The following is a 21,164-nucleotide window of genomic DNA, read 5'->3' as shown; positions in this document are numbered from 1 at the left end:
ATAATTCAAGTACTGGAAATTTTTAGCTCAGATTAAGCTTTATTAATTGATTGACTTTCCCAAGTGGTGAAGGAAACATACACATTACAATGTGGACAGAACATGAACTACTATTCAACTATTAAAAGACACTCTAGAAGGTCCTACTTTATTTGTGGATAACCAAACATTCACCACGTTTTCCTGCTGCACTGCTTATGGAAAACCATAGACAAAACTTTAGGTGGCCCAAAAGTGCGTTAAATGTATCAGGAGTCAGTATTAAAATCTTTAAACGATGTAATTAACTTCCTGGAACTTTAAAATGAACATGCACATTGACCACTTTTCTCCTCCTTGCCTGTAAATAACCAGGAGCAATTATTTTACTTCAGTCCCCCAGAAGTGTTTACCAGTTGTTCTGACTAAAGTCACTACACAAAATTGCCTGTTTTAACGTCTTAATGCTCTGACGTACAGCATGAACTACTGAGGACAGGGCCATGACATACCTATAGGCTTTGTAATGAACGCAAGGCCTCAAATCAGATTCCGAATTCTTCGTGCTCCTACAGCCAAGCCACCAAATAATGCCTTTATGTGATTTCTATCAGAGTCTGTCAGTACTGATGAGCTGTATCGGACATCCCACTGTTTATTGACCAGGTCTCCTTATGGATGGAAAACAAGCGCTCAGGGCTGCGCCGTGGACAGTAACAGTGTTTTGAGTGCTTTGGGCTGTGGTGCTTGTAGTCACCAGCTCCAACCGATACACAGGCAAGGGCCTGGGCTGCCTACCTGAAGAGCTTCCCAGGCCACAGGTGTTCACCCCAAGAAACAAAAAGTTCATTTCTTGACTGCCATAACGTTCACTGAACTGAAACCCCGACCCTGCATGAAGCTTTTCGGACTTCACCTACTCGCGTGCCCGGAGCAGCGCGATGAGAACCTTGTGAAACACGGTCGGCTTCACCGCACAGCCGATTCACTATTTATCGCTCTCTGAAAACGCCGAGCTCGCTTCACGCCCGCCCCGTCGGCATTTCTACGGCGCCCACCGCTACCTGCCCGCAGGCGGGGGGATGCGGGTGAGCGGGGACTGCCCGGGAGCCGGGGACAGGCCGGGCACCGTGCAGGAGGCCGGGGCTGAGGGCGCTGCGGGGCTGCCCGGTGCGGGCCGCAGGGGCGGTGCGGTGCCTGCCGCTCCCCGCAGCGGCCCCCGGCCCCGCACGGCACCGTTCGCCCCCCCCGCCGGGCGAGGGGCGGGGGAGCGCTGTCCCGGCCGGCGCTGATCTCACGCTGCCATTGGCCGCTGTCTGCGCTGACGTCACGATCATGATGAGAATTAATGATCGGAGGCGCTGATTTCATTGTGTGACGCCGGGACCGACCCAGCCGAAACCGGCTGAATCCGGAGCCCCGCGCGCCCGGGCCGGCCCCGCACAGCACGGTAAGCCCGGCGCGCTGCGCAGGGCCGGTGGGCGGGCGCCAGTGAGTCCCGGGGGGAGAGGGGGGCGGGCGGGGCCCCGCACGGGGGGGGGGGGGGCGCGGCGGGCGGGCGGGCGGGGACGGTGATGATGGTGATGATGATGGTGATGATGATGGTGATGATGATGATGTCCCTGGGCCCGCAGCCCCGAGGGGAGGACCGGCGGTGGGGGCAGGGCGGCCGCGCGGCCCCGCGCTCGCACACCCTCCTCCTGCCTCCCCCGCGGCCCCGCAGCGCCCGGCGCCGGGCACCCAGGGCCGGGACTCTGCGCATGCGCGCAGCAACGCGGTGCGCTGGGGAGCCGCCTGCGCAGCCTCGGCCGCGGTGAGCGTGCGCGCTGCCCTGTGCCCCCCCCCTTGGTGCCCTAAGCGCATGCGCGGGAGGGTCGCGCTCGCCCCGCTGCGCGCCTACGCGGTGCTGTGCCCGTGGGCCGGGGCCGGGGCAGCTCCGTGCGGCCGCTTGGGCAGGGGTAATGGTGCCTGTCGGTGTGAGGCCTGTGCGGGGCAGGAGGCGGCCAGCTGCAGGCGTTGTCAGGGAACAGCTCAAGCCGTGTTTCCCTCGGGGACTCCGGCCTCTCAGAGGCCCCGTTTTGGGGCCAGTTACAACCGGTTATGGTGGCAGTTGGACACGGTGTCCTTTTGCTGTCAAGATTTTAGCTCTCTAGTGCTTGGAATGGTATGAGGGAGAAGTGCACTTGCCATGCAGCCTGTGGTGGTGTGGAGGGCTCACCCTTGGAAGAGCTTGTTTGGCACGTGGGCATGCCCACTGAGGAATAAGTGATCCCCAAACCTGTTCCTCTCCGTTCTGTTAGCCTAAGGCTTCTGGTAGTATAGGTAAGAGCATGTGTAACCAATCATAGTGGTTCTGTATCCTCTAAACGAGTTCTGAAGCAGCCCTCCCATCTTCAGGGTAAATTTGTATGAGTATTCCTTTCCTTTTCTGCCACGGGCCCTACAAACTCTGGTGTGTATGCTTAATTTAAAATGTGGTTTGTCCAGTTGAAGTCAGAAGCCTTATTTGCATGAATAAAGTGAATAAACTTGCAGAGCTGTGGTCATGAGTTATTGTGTTATTAAGTTATTGAGGGCTGTCTTAATTTGTTCCTAATTAAAGGGCTTCGTTTTACAGGTAGAACTGTAATGCAGTGTTAAAACTGCTGTACTTAGGAGGGAAGCAGTTGTGCTGCGAGTCATGGATATTTAAAAGTAGTTTCACGAGCTGGTCTGTATATTGCTCTTACCCAGCCATAAGCATAATCTGCTGCACTTAAGAGCTGTGTAGTTGTGTTTTGGTGTGTGTAGGAAAGAGGCAGTAAGCTACAGATTCATGTGGTTAAACATTGTTGGTTGATGTATATCCAGTATGTCTGCGTAAGTTAGGGAATTGGCTGGATGGTTCTTTCCCATTTGGGGTGTGCAACAAATTGTCAGCTTTTGGCACACGTGGGAAGTGAATTAAGTGCTTGCTGGTGCAGTTTTGGTTTCTAAAGCTGTAGTAATAGCGTCGCTACTGCAGTCTTGTCTTAGGTATATAGAAGCTTTCTTACAGTCACAGTTTTGTCTCAGCTTTATATTGGCACCAGGTTTTGTTATTTTGTACTGCTGGAGGTCTGCAGAAAGAGAGAAAAAAAGGAAATAAATTGAGGTGTGTGCTGGTTTTCTTGTACCTGTTAGGAATGGACAACCTAAAATAGTAATAGGCTTGTAGGCTTTTATAAGTGACTTTTTTCCAAGTAAATGTTTGTTTAGTCCTGAGTTTAAAAAAGCACACAATAAAACACTCCCAGAAACTGCTTGTTTTCCCTTTTATCTCTCTGTGTTAATCCTTAACAGTTTTACCATAAAGTTTTTTATACTTGGTTACTTTGTGGTGGATTGTATTCTGAGTGAATTCTTTAACTGATGTTAATTTCACATCTAAGCCTAGTTTCTGTTACTGTCAAAAACTTAATGATACACCTCTCATCTTGTTTCCCTGTTTTTCAAAGTAATTACTGTTAATGTAGTATTCTATAAAGGCTTACCTTGTAAGTAAGTTTTAGTTCATCAATCCTAGTGTTTAGAGGCTTTTTGACACTTAAGACTACATGCTCTACGTTGCAGGCAGACTTTAGACAACAGAAGTTCTTTCCCTTCTTAAGCTGCTTTTTCTTTCTTTGCCTGCAGATCTTGCAAGTAGTCATTGCAGAACAGATACGTAACTACTGAATTATTTGTTTAATCATCAGGAGATCATTGATACAGGATTATTTCCATTTTCATGTTGCTAGTTCTTCTGTGGTACTCCTTTTTATTTTCATTAGTTTCTGAAAATACATCTCTGGGCTTCACCATGTCTCCCTGGAGAGATTCGTCACTTTGGATGTTGAATAAAGTGACTGGAGTGGAAGGATGAGGCATTTGCAGCAAACAGTGTGGGATGTTTGTTACATTAAGTACCTCTTGCATGAAGCAAATGTGTTCCTATTTCAGAAGCAAACTCCCGTTTAGTTCTTGGGTGTTCTCCCCTCTCTGCTTGTACAGTCCCTTGCCACAGAAGGGAAAGGAAAGTGGATACTGTGGAAAAAGTTGCTCAAGCAGCTAAGAAAGTCTGCAGAAGTACTGGGTTTTGAAAGGGAATGAAGAACAATACCTTTCTATTGGTAGGTTTACAGGAGGTTGAGTAGTGAGAGGCCACCCAAGTGGCAAGTTGAATGGTAATTGGCTTGGGACACATGGCAGGGGTGAAGGAAGTACTTACAGGAAACCTGCTTTTTCTTCTGTTACATATTGTTCTCTGCACTGTCACACAGACAGCAACATGCTTGGCCAAGGCTACCTTGTTTCATTAGCAGAGCAGGCAGATGCTGAATCCTTAAATACTGCTTTGCCCCTTCTGTCTTTTATTGAAGTGAAAACACAACTTACGTTCATGGAATTTCAGTTTGCATGATGCTTTGCCTGAATTTTATTTGATTTCACAGAGTTCTTGTCTGTATCAAACTTTTCAGTGCCAATGTGCCAACTGGACACCTGGCTTCCCAAAAGCTCAAATATGCTTTCTAAGATTGAAAAGCCAAGCTAAAAATTAAATTATGGTAAAAATCTGTGTGGTTTTCTAAGTTGGAGTCTGAGGTTCAAAACGAAGGTGAGAAATCCTGAAGAAACTGGAGTGCTTTGTAGGTGTGGCAGTTGGGAAAAGGAGTTTATTTCCTTTGAAGGTACTGAGATTGTTTTTAAGAATACTGAGCAAATAATAGTGAGCAAAACTTGTTGCCTGTGAAGGTGGGATATGCAGAGGCAGCGCTTTGTGGATTAATGCGATGGCTTTGGACTTTGTGGCTTTCTAATGGAGCTTCCAAGCATTCGGTAATTGGTTTATTCAGCACAGGGTGATGTTTTAGGGATTCTAAATAAGCACTTAAGAGCTGCTAATAGCAAACTGATTTCCATCTGGACTTTACAGATGACATACTACCAGTGAGCTTTTAACCTGCCAGAGAAGGAATCCTGCCAGATGTCCTATGCATGAGTGTGAAAGCAGAATGCCAGTTAGTGTTTTGCCCTATGATACTGAGATTGAATGCTTGGAGATAGTACTGCTGATATTGTGATCTTTTATGGCTAGTTACAAATTATTATGAGGGCAGTTAAAAAAGACACTGCTTCTGAATTTCCTTTCTCTTGTTCTGTATAATTGAAGTCTTGTTGAGAAGTTGTTTTTACTTGCCTGGCTCTGACCAGAGCACTTGTCTTGTGAGGTTGTGCTGTGTCTGCAACCCAGATAGCAAAACCCACTCTAATGCTTCCTTAGGGAGGGGTAGCTTTCTTGGGGCTTTATTCCCCATTAGTGCTTTGTGTTGAGGTTATGTATCACTTCTGTGCTGTCTGGGGCTTAAGGTCTACTTGTTTATTAACATGTTATACCAAACAATCATAGTGTAATTTGATGTATTGTGGGATGTAATAGAATGGCTTGCTTTAGTGGACCTGTGAATCCTATGGTTTGGATAGTTAAATTTAATATTTCAAGTGGAATTTGAACCAACTTTTCTGTTAGGCAGATGTAGCTGCCTGCATGGCCCTGCTGAACACAATGTGTGTGCTCTGGTTTGTTCTGCAAATGACCCCTAAATTTCTGTTGCTTCTGCTAAAAGGTGGGGTTGTTTTTTCCCTTTTCAAAAAGGATGTGTTAACTGGCAGGGCAGAATGAATAAGATTGGTTGACACAGCAGGATAGCTGATGATATTTAACAATATTTTAATGTCATTTCTGCAGTTCTGTTAAATATATGTGGGGCAAAGGGAGATGGTACGGAACTGTCTATTGCCTTAGGATTCAGTGTATTTAAAACACAACAAGCATTAATAAAATCTGACTTGCTTATTTGAAAGTTTAGATGTTGGAATGTAAACGCAGCTTGTGTTTTGTAGGGTCCTGCAGTCTGTTTGCTTAAATCAGTTTCTGATGGCCTCCTCACAGACCCTTTGGGCTGTACTTGACTGCGTTCAAGGCAGAAGTCACTAAGGAAACTTACCAGTATTTTGGTTGGCAGGTGTAGTTTACAAGTGATGAAAATAAACTGCAAAGATGAGTTGTTTATTACACCAGACTGTGATGTCTCTTGAGCTTGGCTGGGTGCAGTCTGTCATGCAATGCATATAGGGTTCTCTGAAGATCAAGAGATTTCAGCAAAATGCTCTACCCTGTCCTTGCCTGAACTACAGATGTCAAATACAACAGTGAAAGTATTTTAACAGAGAAGTGACTTTGGACACAGAAATCCATATCATTAAAAAGCGTGTCAAGGACCTGACACACCTTCACTTGCAGGTCATGAGGTCTGACGCTAAAAATCCATCCTGCAGTTTGGAGGAGTTTTCATTGCAGTTGATGAACTCTTTGGAGAGCATGCTGCTTTTTAATGAGCCCGTCTATAGAAATGCTGGAACTATTTGAGGACAGACTTCATCTGGATATGGAGCGATACAAGGTTCATAACTATTTCTGGTGAGGTTGTTTTTGGGAACTGATCTCAACTGAATAAAACAGGACCTCTGAAAGAATAGCAAACACACAGGTGTAAGCTGGGGCCTGCCAGTCCTGCAGGAGGAAAAAGAATCACAAAATTAACTCTTGCGTGTTCTTTAAAAGTGCCATAAATCAGTTGGTGGCTGCATCATCATGTATATCCACAGGGGAGATCTGAAGACAGTACTTAACTTTATAAAGTAGATTTTGATGAACTTTATTGATTTCTTAATGGGCTAATAACTGTCTCCCCTGTTGCTTGCTACAGATTTATCTAAACAGCAGAGTATTCAGAGCAAGAGCCTCCTTTGCCCAGCTCTCACTGTGGCTGAATACACATTCTGGTGGAGGCATAACTTGGGCAAAGCCTGATTTGTAATGTGGCTGATGGTGCTGCACAAGAATGAGAGGGTAAATAAGAACTGGGAACAGGGGTAAAAATATGATTGAAAAATCATCTTCTGTTCTAAGTATTCTTGAAAAGAAAACAGTTTTTACAGCTTAGTAGTTAGTAATTTTTCTATGGTTTTTGACACAGAGGAAAGTAAACTCTGAGGTCAAAGCTCTGGCCTACAAGCATTTTACTCCAAATTCTAGATACTAGTCTTTTTCTTTAAAGGCCTGTCAAATTCTAGTATCAATTACCATTATGTAGTATAATCATCTTGATTAATAATGTGAAAGGAGTTGGGTGTCTCCTTAATAATTTTACTTGCTGTAAATCAGGAGGAGTTCTTGTGCAAAGATTAAATATGTTGCTACTTTCCTGCTTTCCATCCAGAATTTCCAAAACTGGTAACTAAAAGCTTGGAAGCTACAAAGGATTCCCTCATCCCCTTCATTTTCCTACAAGGTGATGGTTAGGTGTATTAGTCTTTAGTTTTACGTTATTTGGATACATATACCAAAAGTATTAAAAATCACTTGTGGATGGTGACTTTCTGAGACATGAGGTCATATGCCAGGTTGCTCCTGGCAAGTGCTAGTGGTGTCTCAGCTGGCAGCCTCCTGCTTGGGATAAAGTAAAGTCCCTGGTATGGAAATCCTGTGGTGATGGGGTTCTTTTCTTGCATGTAACCAGAGGGTTATATTCTTTGCCTGTATGGACCATATAACAAGAGCACAGAATGTCAGTTTGCTGCTAGGTAGCCTGTCCTGTACTTGGCCATATTCAGCTGTTTGCCTTATCCAAGGTAGGGCATGAATCTTCACACATAACGAAGCTGGGTCGGTTTTAACAAGTTCATCAAACCGCTGCTGAAGAAGCTATCTCATCCCTGGCTGCCACTGTGACTGCCATGGCCTTGTCCCCACACAGCGATGCTCCCTCATAGGGGGACCCAGTGCTGAGCTGGCTCAGCAGGCTGAAAACAGAGCCCGGAGAGTTGCTGTTCGCCTGGGAGGAGCGTGCATCTCCTCATTCTGGTTGAGCATGCTGAACCACTCAGCGCTGCTTCGGACAAAGTAAAGGGGCAGGAACACATCCTGAGGTGCTGTAGCCCTTTACTGCCTTTAAAATAACACTTAAATGTCCTCAAGAAATACAGCCTCAGGTTACAGTTTCACCATAGCATGAACCTTTCTAAACTCAGGCTGTGATTTGGGTGGTCCCTCCTTAGTGTTAATATTAGAGCATTAGTAGTGCAGTAGGCTGGACCAGAACTGCTTAAAACCCTTCTCTTTGGGTTTTTCTCCCCCAGTTTGTCTTCTGGTCCTTGATCTTTGTGACTTTGCAGCTGGGAAGTGCTGGTGCTAACACAGCAGGAGTTGCATGACCAGAATGGAGTGTAGGATTTGCTGGGGTTGGAGACGGCAGAAACTCTAATTGTGCTGAACAGTCACCTTTCTTTTATCTCGGATTTTGTCTCTTTGTTTTTGGTAGGAGAGGAAAAACGGTCCTGGCAATATTGTTGGAGCTGCTGGTGTTAGTCTGTTTGCCTAATGCCTTTATCCTTTATTTTTTTCTTAACAAAGAAACTTTTTCTTTGAGGCTCTTGGATGTAGCAACCCAGCGTAGTAGTTATTTATTTATGAAAGGCTGTCAGTGTTGTTCCAAACATGCAGTTCATCTATTCAACTTGAGTCTGTCACAAAGGAATCGCTAATGCTGACTGTAACAGGGGGTTTTTGGAAAGTAAGTAAAAGTGTTGGGAAAGTTCTCTGTAATGAAAACATGTCAACACTTAGCGTTCTCACAACAAACATAAATGACAGCCTGTACATTCTGCAAGTATTACAGTTTTTATTCCAACTTTCAGAGTATCTTCTTTTATTTTTAGATGAATCTGCGTTCTGTATTTACTGTAGAGCAACAAAGGATATTACAGCGTTATTATGAAAATGGAATGACAAATCAAAGTAAAAATTGCTTTCAGCTCATATTACAGTGTGCACAAGAAACTAAACTGGACTTCAGTGTAGTCAGGGTAAGTACTGAGGCCTTTCAAATTTGTATGTTAAAGTTATACACATTCATTTCTTTACGTAAAATATCTGCAGAGGACTGGAGTCTCTAACTTCATGCTTGTCGTAAATCAGACTTCAGTGTGTGTGTGACATGTTCATTTTTATCCAGTGAGCCTGTTTATAGTTTATTTTTGCTGAAATGTGATTCACATGATTGCTGTATTTAGCAGGGGCCTGGACTGCACAAGGAGTGGTTTTTGTTTGGCTGGTTTGTTTGTCTTCTGTTGATGGTGTTTTGGTTTGTGTTTTCAGGCTTTGTATTAGTATTTGTTAAATTATAAATTGGATTGCCCCATACAAACCTTGTGTGATGTATTGTGTCAAAGTCCTGTTATCAGGGAACTATTAAGTTAAACAGATTTATATAACCCAATGTATTTGGGGGAATAATTGTGGAAGTATTTCTTTTGACACACTGTCACGCTTGTATTCCATGTCACAATCATAAATATTGTGGTACCTCATAGTTATTTACAGCGAGTGCAGTCTTTTCTTGTAAAAGAATGTCACTAGTGCTAACGGGAGCTCTTCCAAAGTCTGTGGGAAGGGAAATAATAATCCCTTTGTGAAACACTAGACAACAAAATGGCTGTTGTCTCAGAGCAGAAATGGAAATCATGAAGCATTAGTGGAAAAAATAACAGTAGTTGAGCTACCAGCAACACTGGACACTGAAGAAGGAGTAAGACCAGCCTATTTTTACTTTAAGCGGTGTACCAGTGGTATATTGAGAGTAACAGCTCTTCCTGCTCCCTAAATCTTGTGTGGATTCTCCTCCCTCAAAAGACTCTGGAAATATTAAAACTTACTTTCTCAGCTCTAGGTGGTGGGAAGTTGTGAAAGTCAGCCAGAAGTTCAGGCTCCCTGAAACAAGGAGTTGTAACAGGAATCTACTGTTGGTGCTGATGATGCAGTCAGGGCCTGTTTTTCTAATTTTATTCTGATTAAGGACATAGAGGAGGCAGCCAGTCTCTCCTCTGCTTGCAGGCCTCATTCGCTTTCCATCTTCTTACTTCCATGTCCCTCTCTTTTTCACTTACTGCAGTAATGTTTCATGACCTTCTTCCTTTAGTTTTATTCCCTTACGGAGCCCTTACTTGCAGTACTTAAACTTTCTTCCTACAGTGCAGTGGAAACAAACCCAGCATTTGTCCTTCATTTGTCATATTTTTGTGTGATCTCACCTTTCTCTTCTTTACACCCCCCTTTCTGCCTCTCCTCGTTCCCCCCTTTTTCTCTATAAAACTCTTGGACAGAAGTTAGTACTTCTTCTGCACAATGTCGAGCAAAATGATACTTAGATTGCAGCTGGCATTTGCAGATATGACTATAATGGGAGCATGAATTCCCTAAATGTAACTGCTATAATTCAAATGTCATTACTCTATGAATATATTCTTTCCCCGAATCAGGATTTCTATAGCCTTTGTCCAGTAGAACAACATCCAGTCTTTCCAGTCTTGAGCTGGGTTGGAAAAAAGAATGATTTATGAATTGATGTAAACCTCTGTGGATTTTATTACTGCAATACCTAAAAATATGTTCTCCGTTTCAAAATTAGAGAATGTGGTAAAGTTACTCCTGGGGGGGGGAACCCTGCCTCTCTTCACATTCAGTAGGCAACTATTCTAGCTGTGTCCGGTTTGCATGGCCTGATGTTGTTCATTAGTATTACCATACTTCTGCTGGTTGCTTTTTTGTCTTCACATGAAATGTGAGCAGTATGACTTGATACAGCGCAGAAGTTTTCCAAGTCTGATTTTCGCAGTGTTAGGGAGCGCTGGGAGCAGCGATGAGGGAGGTGATGCGAGCTTCTGCCCAGAGTACCACAACAGATACCAAAAGGTTTACAGCTTCGTTGTTCTTTTACACCTCTGGAAGGATTTCCTGAGGGTACTTTATTTTCAGATTTAGGATAGACTCTGGTCAAAACTAATGGCCAGGCACCACTGACAGTCCCTCTGGTGTGTGTACCTGGAATGTGGGACAATCTGAATTGCCAGCTCTGCCTGATTCAAACTGGGGATGTAAAATCAGGGTCTCTGAAATTCCAGGTAATTTTCTTAACAGGTGGACTTCAGATGTGTCATCTTTTCTGGGAGCTCCTCCTAAATGATAGTTAAGAATTTCAGTAATGCTTCCAGTGTTAGGTAAAATGCTCCCAAAGTTTACTTGTTGGAGGGCTGGATTGAAACAAAGATTTGTGTCCCTTTTCTTGGGATATTTTGTACTTAATGTCTCCTGTCATATCCCACAATGATACCATACCATCAAGTTAGTAACAACATGGAGCTTCCCTTTCAGTCTAATTCTTCTCAGTGATTATGTCTCACAGTGCTAAAAATGGGAGGCTTCATACTCTTTCCCTTCTCAGCTGTGCAAATCTTTCTCTCATCTTGTGCTGATCATCTCTTGCATTTACTCACAGGAACCCAGCTAAATTTGATAAGCTCACCAAAACTTTTGTTGTTGTCTTTTTGTGTCAGTTAAGTTTTATGCCTTTTGGGGGAGTTCCCTGATCTTTCTGGTGAGTGCTTTTGGATAGATGGTGGGAAAAAGAAGCTGGGGACACGGTCAGCAGAATGGGACTCTTTCAGCAAATGGCAAACCTGATTTGTGCTGTCTCATGAAACTCTACGTTAATCCCATGTGAATAGTAGTTAGTTGCATTTCTTTGAATGCATTTCTTTTCAGGAAAAGTGCCAGGACAAGCTTTAGCTTTTAGTTCTATACAGTTGGAAAAGTTAGGGATGAAATCTCTTTCCTGGTCCAAACATTGCAGTATCTCTATAGTTTTTATCTTGAGAATTTACTGACTGAGCAGAAATTGCAACAGCGAAGTTTGACCTTCTAGATTTTTTTTTATTCAATTATAAAAAGCGCCTTGAGATCTATGACTAAAATTTCTGCATTTAAACTTGCTTTTGAGAAGAAAAATTTGATCATTAGTAACTGGGATGTTCCTGCATGCAATGAATCATGGCTCAAATTAGGCACTTTCTAAAATTCTACAACAGAAATGGGTAGAATGGCATGAAGACTTCAACACACTTCTGTAGGGCAGGGATGTGTATTTTTCCATAGAAAAATCCGTTTTACTTCCTTAGCATGTATTGATATGTGAAGAAAGCTTTTATCCTTTCATGTGATGAGATTGAAACCCAATATAGGTGCTCAGTGCAGTTTCCTTGTTATAGGGTGAGGGATTTTATTGTTTAAACCAACTGGTTGCTGAATGTTGAGATCTTGCTTTGGTTTGGCTTTAGGTGTGCGGTGGATGATATCCAGTGTGGTGCAGAAACTGTCTCACCATATCTCTGTATGTGTATCTGATCCTTTTCATAATGAGCATAAGCAGATGCAGAAGCTTATTTTTCGTTCTTTGGCTCTTGTATCCCACTCCCTGATGCTCTCACATTCAGTACAGACAGGTGGAAAGAATTTGAGCAGGTCTTGTCTCTATGATCATGAAAATTGCCAGGGATAGTTAAGTGGTGCTGATGCTTCGAGAGCTAGAGCTGAGGCTTCCACCAGATTAACTCTCTTTATCTTGAAATACTGAAGTTAATATTTTCCCTTCAGTTCTTTGTGCTCTGTCTTAATGTGTTATTGCAGGACGGGCGTTCCTGTGTGTTTAAAACACACAGCAGTACATTTTAACCTGTGCACAGCTGCCGCAGTACCTGCACTTCTCAATGATTTTCTTTTTTCCAATGCTGTCTTTTACAGGAACCCATGTAACTGTCATTGTCACTTTCTGAAATGTCCATAATAGCAAGCTTGTGTCAGAATCTAATCCTGGTAGTCCAAATCTTGCCTGTCGGTGTCTTTCAAAAGCAGGTTTTGACATCAGATCTCGATTTGTGCAGCTGGCAGAGGAGAAATTAATCTGTAGGTCTAAATAGTCACAAAATTGTTTTGTAGTTGTCTAACAGAAAGTAAGTTTTCTTCCTCTCATCTGAATTCAAGAATTGGCAGTTTCTGTTTAAGGTAGTTTTGAAGGTTGTGTCTCGTTTGGTTACAAAAGGTTAGCTACATACCTCAGTGATGGTTCTGCATCCCATTTAACTAAAAGTTAAATTTGGGGGAATTAGTCACAGCAGGATCAGTGAAATACATCTTAAGGGACAGGAGGCAAAACCAGTCGCAGGATTTTTGAGTAACTGGGGCTTTTGAATTGAAACTGGGGTTCTTGTGTGTTAATGTATGAATCCCGAGCGTGAGAGGCATGTATTTTTCACCACCCTTTATTGTTCAGATGCTGCATAATCAGTAAATTATTTACATTTTTGTAAACTTAGGTCTCAACTTGAACATTTAACATTTCATCAGATCTGCTTAAAAATGGAATTGCCTAATTTTTCTGCTTATTTAATGCTTTGTTTTGTGTTTGTTGTCATTGTTTGCAGACGTGGGTTGGCAATAAACGAAGGAAGATGAGCAGCAAGAGTGCTATAGAATCTGGAGGCACTCCCCCAGGGACTGTCCCTACTATTCCCTCAGTACCTCCGGAAGCAGCAGTTAGAAATGTGGTAAATATTGGTCGATCCCAAAGTCAGCAGACTTCTTGGACCTCTTCTAATAATGATGTAATAGTTACTGGTATATATAGTCCTGCTAGTTCATCTGGTAGGCAAGGATCCACCAAACAGACAAATTCTTCAGTGGCAGAAATACATAAAACCCCTATTCCACGGCTACCAGGAAAAGGCGATACAGAGTTTCAGCAGCAGCACATCCCTATAGGACGACAGGTACCACATTGTAAAAATGCTTCCCTATTAGTAGGGGAAAAGACTATTATTTTATCTAGGCAAACAAGTGTACTGAATTCTGCGAACTCCATCTATAGTCACACTAAGAAAAGCTATGGTGGTTCGTCAGTCCAGACTGCAGAGTTGGTGTTACCTCAGAAGCCGATGATATGCCACAGGCCCTGTAAGGCTGAACCCATGGGATGTCAGCGGTTACAAAAGCCAGACCATGCAGCTCTCACATCGCATGTGCCCCCCGGACACAGAGCTAACACCAGGGACCCTTCCTGTAGCACGCAAAACCTGGAAATTCGGGAAGTGTTTTCTCTGGCAGTTACAGATCAACCTCAGAGAATGGTGGGAGGAAGCACAGCACAGAAGCATTGCTCAGTGGAAGGCACCTGTCTGTCCATCGCGATGGAAACTGGAGACGTGGATGACGAATATGCTAGAGAAGAGGAGCTAGCATCCATGGGAGCACAAATACAAAGCTATTCGAGATACTGTGAAAGCAGCAGTTCCGTTCGAGTAGAGAACCAAAGTGCAGCCTTGTCTGGGCCAGGAAGAAATGTGAGCTGTAGTTCACAGATGGTGAATGCCAGGGACATGCCTGACAATATTCTGTATCATAACAGAGACTACCATTTGCCTGCACGGACCTCATTACATACAACATCCAGTACGTTATATAGCAGTGCTAATCCATCAAGAAGTACCTTTTCTCCTCATTTTACAACTTCAAGTCAACTGAGGCTGTCACAAAACCAAAATAATTACCAGGTAATCCCTCTATTTATCTGTCTTCAAACCTTGAAGACAAATCTGTAGATAAGTACTGTTCCAAAGTTGGTAGCTAGTAAGTGCTAGGTTCACCTTTCTGCAGGCTGTGCTCCATTTACATCTTTCAGTTAGAGATCATCCCTTCATAAGCAGAAGTGCAGGTAGCACTGAAGTATCATAGCACTCTTATCTGTATCGCTAAGTCCATGGCTGCTGTGTATTGAGGAGCAGTGTGGGCTTCGTAGATTTGATAGATAGACTGGTTACAAGAGGATCATGCCTATGACTGCTGATGCAGGCTCAAGTGTGCATTGTCCTGAGTTGGCTTGCCAGCACATATAGTGATACCCTTGGTTGTTCCTTTGCAGGCATACTTTGCACGTGGCACATGGCAGAACATAGGATCATGCTGTCATCTATGTGTTGTGCAGTTGTTTGTCCTTATTAATGTCAGCTTGGATTAACTCTTCCATCAGCACTGCCCGTACCCCCTGTGCAGTTGCCAATCTCTTGGACCTGTTTTATGTTAGGGATTAGGATCTCGTGCGAGGTAGTTGAGATGATGGGAGACACTAAGTGAGCAAATATTATTCTTCTCCCACAGCATCTAATTCAAATATCATTTTTGCATTCAATCTCATTATTTCCTTATCCTGTAATAGAGTCCCTGCAGTGGCACAGAGTGGGGAAAATTAAATGCAGGTCAGTGAAGAACTAAAAGATGTTGAGAAGGTAGGACACTGGCTCACTTGTATTTTTAATTTTTGTAGTAACTAGAGGGATGATAATTGGGCAGGAAACAGCCAGATTGATTTTTTTGTTCTTTTTTTTTTCCCCATGGATTTTTATGCCTTCTGACATGACACAGCCTAGAAACACTGAGATGAAAGTCTGAAGACTGACAGGATGCGATTCTGCATGTGTTGCCTTTGTGCATTTGCCTGTTACTTCCTTTTTAATCTACCCGAAAGTGAACCATGTAAACAGCATGCCATCTTTCCTTGTGCACCGCTCACTAGTGTAGAGGACATTACTTTGTGAAGTGGTTTTGGGGCGGGTTTTTTTGTTAGGGGTGGTTTTTTCCTCTTTTTTTTTTCTCACTTGTTCCTATCTTGTGTGAGGATTCGAAACCAAGCTTTTGAGTTCAAGTGAGTGCCACTTTTCACCAGAATCACTGCTTTTCTCAGAAAACCTGAGGTTCGATGAGCGTATTTACTTTGGAGCAGAGCCTGTGTAGTAGATGGGACATGGGCAATTCTTATTTATGGTCTTTTTCTAGGCTGAGCACTTTAGACAAGCTGTTCTTTCTGTTTCTCCCTTCTCTCAGTCTGTCAGTATTTGCTATTACTGTTCTTACATGAGTTATAAAGTGCATTAAATGCTGCTTACTTTTGATGTCCCAGTTTCATAGAAGAAAAGCTGTGAGCGTGCACATCTGTTCAGTAAAGAGCTGATAAAGCTGCAAAACTGCATACAATAGAGTTAAGGAAATTTTCTTAAGTTTTGTGAAGTAAAATACATCACTGATACCTGCAGCTGTTTTCTAGTTTCACTCTTGAAAAGGCATCCATGAGATTTATTTCTTACATTTTTTTTTTTCTTTTTTTGAATGTTTTAATGCAGATTGAAATATCTTTAATTTGGGGGTTTTGTTGTTGTTTGTTTTTTTGGGGTAGGGACAGAGTTTTTAAACAGCCAGTTCATGAAATGTAGTTTATGGTAGGTGACATTTGATCTGTCCATGTGATGTGGTATGGATCAAAATGAGGAGCTCTCTGACTCCATTTTGGGTTTGGTTTGGTTTGGTTTTCTCCTGTTATAATAATGTACCTCCTGGGGGGGGGGGGTGATAAGTGAGGAATTCACTGGTACCTGCTTTGACTTTCATGCCTCTCAGAGACTCTGTTCTTTGGATTTAGGAATGCACCTTAGACCTTGCATTGGAAAAATCAGGCAGGTTGCTATTAATTCACTTGCTGCTGTAAACATGCATGCTGTGAACCTCTAGGATGACACCTTTAGAGAATTTATAGGGGGGGCATGTAGTTTCATGGCTCTGTGGAAGCTGCAGGGGAATCATGTCCTGCCTGATGCCATAGTACCTTGAAGGAACAGTGGTCCTGGTTTCTCCAGGTCACTGTGCTCCTTGCCAAGAGTCTTTAGCACATTCCAGAGCAATGCAAAAGTAAGTTCTGTATCTTAAGAGGTGTTAGTGTATGACAGTGAGACTTCCAACACTCATTTATCACCTTGGCCAGAAAATGTCACCTACTGCCTTCAAAGTCCTGTATAACAAATAATTTACCCTGCTAGGCCATTAACATATTTTGTTTAAATCGTCAGTTCTTCAATAGTTTAACCCTTCCTCCATGTCCTCCTCTTAAAATTAGGTCCAGTGTGACTCCTATTTCGTGTAGCAACTCCCCTTATAGCTTAATAATATTTATATGTTAAGCTTCAAGAGGTAGATTTTTGTAAGACGGGCTGTCTGAGTTCTTTTAGGCTTATGCAGGATGATACTTCTGTGTGGAGTCACTTCCTGTTCATTTTATTGCCCGTGTTTAGCTGATTTATCCATCAGCGTAGGAATTAAAATCTTACAATTTAGGGAAATCTTCCTAAATTTAAAAATAGATTAAACCTGAGCCACCTGATTATTGGAGTAGTTAAACATCCAAGCAGATGCTTCTTTAATGTCAGAACTGTGTGATTTGTGTTTTGATGAAGTAATTACTGTCGTACATTGGTGGAGTATCTAATTAGCAATTAGTTACAGCTTCCTTACTGGTTCCATTAATCAAATTCATGTTAGTGTAACTTAAGACTAAATTTAATTAAGTGATCAATTTTAATGCCTGAGCAGTTTCAGTAAACAAATTGTTCAACCTACTTTTCTGAGTTTGGCTTTAAGCGAGTTGAATTACAGAGGCTATTCTTGCTGGGCCTCAAGGCTGAATCGTGATTTACTCTTGGTTTCCTTCCCCCAACCCTAAGGGACAAAAATACTGTGGAAGGTATGTGTATTTTCAATTACTTTGTTAACACACACTGAAGCAGACTTACCTCATTTAGCCCTGTCTTTTTCAAGGGAAAAGCCTAAGCCTTGTAGCCAGTAGGTCAGAATAGATACGTATATCATACATATATATTTAAGATTCACTTTAAGGATGCTGCTTTATATGAATGAGCTGCAAGTTTGCTTTATTTAAGGAAATGGGGATCCATTTTTCTTTTTTATTTTTAATGTGTCAGAGTGATTTGTTTATATCCCTAGAGGCTTTTGAAGATGAGAAGATGCATGTTGTCTTCAAGTAGTTATACTGAGATAAACTTGGTTGTGTTTGCCATCATACCTCTGAGAACTTGTGTGCATTTGTCTTCCAAGTTAGCTGTTAATGCTCTGGCAGACTGATTGCTTTATTCGCATAGGAAAGCATGGTTCTTCCTGTAACCCCACTTCAAATTTCTGGGGAGAAGCCACGTGAGTGATACTGAGGAGGCATTTACAACAGGTTTTGTGGTGTGAAGTGTGGTGCAATACAGAATTGTAATTATATAGAGTTTCTAAAATATATACGTGCAGCTAAGAAATGAATATTTGAGACATAAAAGCTGACGTAGGCTTGCCCTTAGGAGTGGAGGGTGTTCATTTCTAGCCCCCCTCAGCCTGCTTTGTGCTGAAATGACAAATTGTCTGACCTTAGGTAACCTCCAAGTGCTTCCAGCTAAAAGCTTGAAGAATAAAACTATCTTGGGTGCTTGTACACCAGACAGGCTGCACCAGGTATTCTATATTTGGTTATGCTCATTCTGCAAGATTCATTATTAGAAGACTTTGCAAATACAAAAACTATTAGCGCAGTTTGATACAGTCAGCAGAAGTGCATAGATTCTTATTCCTCACACATATAGTGTGTGTAATGACTTGAGATTCATTAATCTCTCAAGAGCTATATTTAGTCTTTCAAGCATTGCTTGTCTGCAGCAGAACATGAATCTTAAAGAAGCCTAAAATATTCCAGGCTGTTACACATCTCATATGGCCAGGGAAAACAGTCCAAGATCAGACTTAGATAAAGTCTGATCACTGGGAATGATGGAGAAGCAATGGGAATCAAGGGGAATCAAGGCAGCAAACCTTTGCCTTCATACTGCCTTTCTTTCCTTCTCCAACCTGATGTCCCTAGTTTTAATGTCAGTATGCAAATCCTTAACATGTGACATTGAACAGCTCAGCTAGAAACAGGTGCTATTGTCTTTTCTGCATGTTTAACTGTTGTAATTGAAAATTGTGTGTCAGCAGGTCTGTCAGACACTGGCCCTTGTCTGAGTTCAGTCTGCTTAATCTTATGGGGTTTGTGACAGATTCCAAGTGAAAACTTGTGTCCTGAAATGCAAGTTTTGAGATAGCAAAGGTACAGAAGTTGCCCTCATATTCTTTTACCTTCTCTGAAAGAAACTGTTTTGGTTTTAGTGTGACTTTGTTTTGCTTTTAAATCTTAACCTGTCTTACAGGCGTTGTTAACAGAATTGAATGCGCAATATTGTGAAAGCTGCTCAGTATTAGCTGTCATAGCAAACTAAGCTGCTGGTTTCTATTCTGTTTCCTCCTTCCCTTTACAGATTTCAGGAAACCTTACTGTGCCTTGGATTACAGGTTGTTCCAGGAAAAGAGCAGTAAGTATATTTCCATTTAAGTATCTAATGCATCAGGTGGAGTGAATTTTGTTTATTAAAATGCATTTTTGAAGCTGACAGTTCTATTTACCTTATATTCCTTTTGTACTTTGACTGAACAAACATTATCTGCACGCACAGTGTTTCAGTTAAGGCAAGGTTGATATGTATCTTTAAAAATAGGTCAAGGTCATAAGCCTGTGTCCAGTAATGTGATGCCCAGGTGTATGAGTTGTACTGTTAGCTGAAATACAACACCTGAACTGGTAAGGACTGAGAGTTCAGAGCTCAGAATGCTTTTCTTCTTTTAGATGGAAAGTTAAATGGCTGTTTAATCGAGGCAACTGAATGCTTAACAGAGTAAATCCCTCTTTGGCTACTCTGCACATTCACAGAATTAGTCCCTGCTATCCATAGAACTTTACCAAGTCTAACTTTAACTGCATAGATGTCATTTCACATCAGGCAGAATCAGCTGGGTCAGTGTCCTTAAGTCACAAATGACTCCAAACTGTAACACAAGGTATGAAACAGCTTTTGTCAGGAAAGTAACTCTGTTCCCCTTCCTCCCCCCCCCCCCCCCCCCAACTAGTGCATTCCCCCCATCTGTAGCACTGGTGCTAGTATCTAATTGCAAGGTAATCCGGGTCAGGCATGTGAGCTGTTAGATTCATATTCTTCTGCTGAGTTTGTCTTTAGTGGGTTGAATGTACTTACTGCAGCAGCAGGAGCATGTGGCTGGGAGCAGTGAAGAGAGCAGGGCACGATGTTTCTCAACAGTGGTTGTTGAGGAATGGTGGTCATAAAATCATGGAATGGTTTGGGTTGGAAGGGACCTTAAAGCTCATCCAGCTCCAACCCCTGCCACAGGCAGGGACACCTTCCACTAGAGCAGGTTGCTCCAAGCCCCTGTGTCCAACCTGGCCTTGAACACTGCCAGGGATGGGGCAGCCACAGCTTCTCTGGGCACCCTGTGCCAGCGCCTCAGCACCCTCACAGGGAAGAGCTTCTGCCTAAGAGCTCATCTCAGTCTCCCTTCTGGCAGGTTGAAGCCATTCCCCTTGTCCTGTCCCTACAGGCCCTTGTCCCAAGCCCCTCTCCAGCTTTCCTGCAGCCCCTTTAGGCACTGGAGCTGCTCTCAGGTCTCCCCTTCAGGAGCCTTCTCTTCTCCAGGCTGACCCAGCCCAGCTCTCTCAGCCTGGCTCCAGAGCAGAGCTGCTTCAGCCCTCGCAGCAGCTCCATAGCCTCCTCTGGACTTGCTCCAGCAGCTCCACATCCTGCTTGTGTTGGGTGCCCCAGAGCTAAACACTGTACTCCAAATGGAGTCTCACCGACGTGGACCAGAGGGGGCGGTTTGCCTCCCTTGACCTACTGGTCATGCTGCTTTAGAAATAATCATGCTACATGTCTCACACAGGCTGTAGAAGAAATTTCTGCAATAAGCTTAAAACCTTCAAGGCTGTGGAAGTGCCTGTTCATTAGCGGTGGTTGTTAGGAATTCCTTTTTCTTTAGACCTTTACTCCCGAGTCTTCCTAATCAATAGAATGCATACACGCCATTGGTTAATATAGTCCGTTTTGACAACATCTGTTTGCGGATTCGTGGATGCGCTTTCTCCAGTTTGAATGCATAATTAGTCTACTCAAGGGTACCGGTTTGGGAGTTGGCACTCTAAAACTGCTGTATACACACAGGTGTAAGGCAACAAAAAGAGAGAAAGCTCCTACTTCCCTAGGAAACTTCAGTTTCAGATGTGAAATTCTTCTGAAGAAAGTGTGGAGAACAGAAATAGAATGGGTAGAGTTGTGGCAATTATGGCAATTACTGCCATTCAGACAGTAAAAAGGCCAATCTGTATTTTGTTTAGAATGGAAAAGATCATCTTTTAGATGCTCTGAATTTTTAATGTTTTGCCTTGATGTTTTGTTTTCCTTGCCCTGTCCTTCAACTGCATCAAGAGAGAAATAAAAACTGTGCAGTTCTGCAGAAACTCTTTCTTGCCTGCTCA

General features: G+C 42.9%; 1 protein-coding gene across 5 annotated transcripts in view; it reads left to right on the top strand.

Moving 5' to 3' along the window:
* The first annotated feature begins 1,289 nt into the window (after positions 1-1,289).
* Positions 1,290-21,164, top strand: part of HDX (highly divergent homeobox) — a 47,376-nt gene continuing 27,501 nt past the window's right edge. Inside the window, exons 1-4 of one of the 5 annotated variants that reach the window (XM_061445697.1) lie at positions 1,290-1,429; positions 8,758-8,904; positions 13,354-14,478; positions 19,102-19,155. In XM_061445697.1, coding sequence (XP_061301681.1) covers positions 8,758-8,904; positions 13,354-14,478; positions 19,102-19,155 — 1,326 coding nt within the window. In that variant the 5' untranslated portion in view covers positions 1,290-1,429. Of the gene's footprint in view, positions 1,430-7,051; positions 7,332-8,486; positions 8,592-8,738; positions 8,905-13,353; positions 14,479-19,101; positions 19,156-21,164 lie in introns of those variants that run through there. The other 4 variants (XM_061445693.1, XM_061445695.1, XM_061445694.1 and 1 more) reach the window with 4 other exon arrangements.

Source organism: Pezoporus flaviventris, unplaced genomic scaffold (assembly GCF_033815535.1).
Source record: "Pezoporus flaviventris isolate CSIRO_AGI_PZ_B2104156 unplaced genomic scaffold, CSIRO_AGI_Pfla_v1 ptg000005l, whole genome shotgun sequence".
NCBI classification, from domain to species: domain Eukaryota; kingdom Metazoa; phylum Chordata; class Aves; order Psittaciformes; family Psittacidae; genus Pezoporus; species Pezoporus flaviventris.
This window is presented reverse-complemented; position numbering and strand designations above follow the sequence as displayed.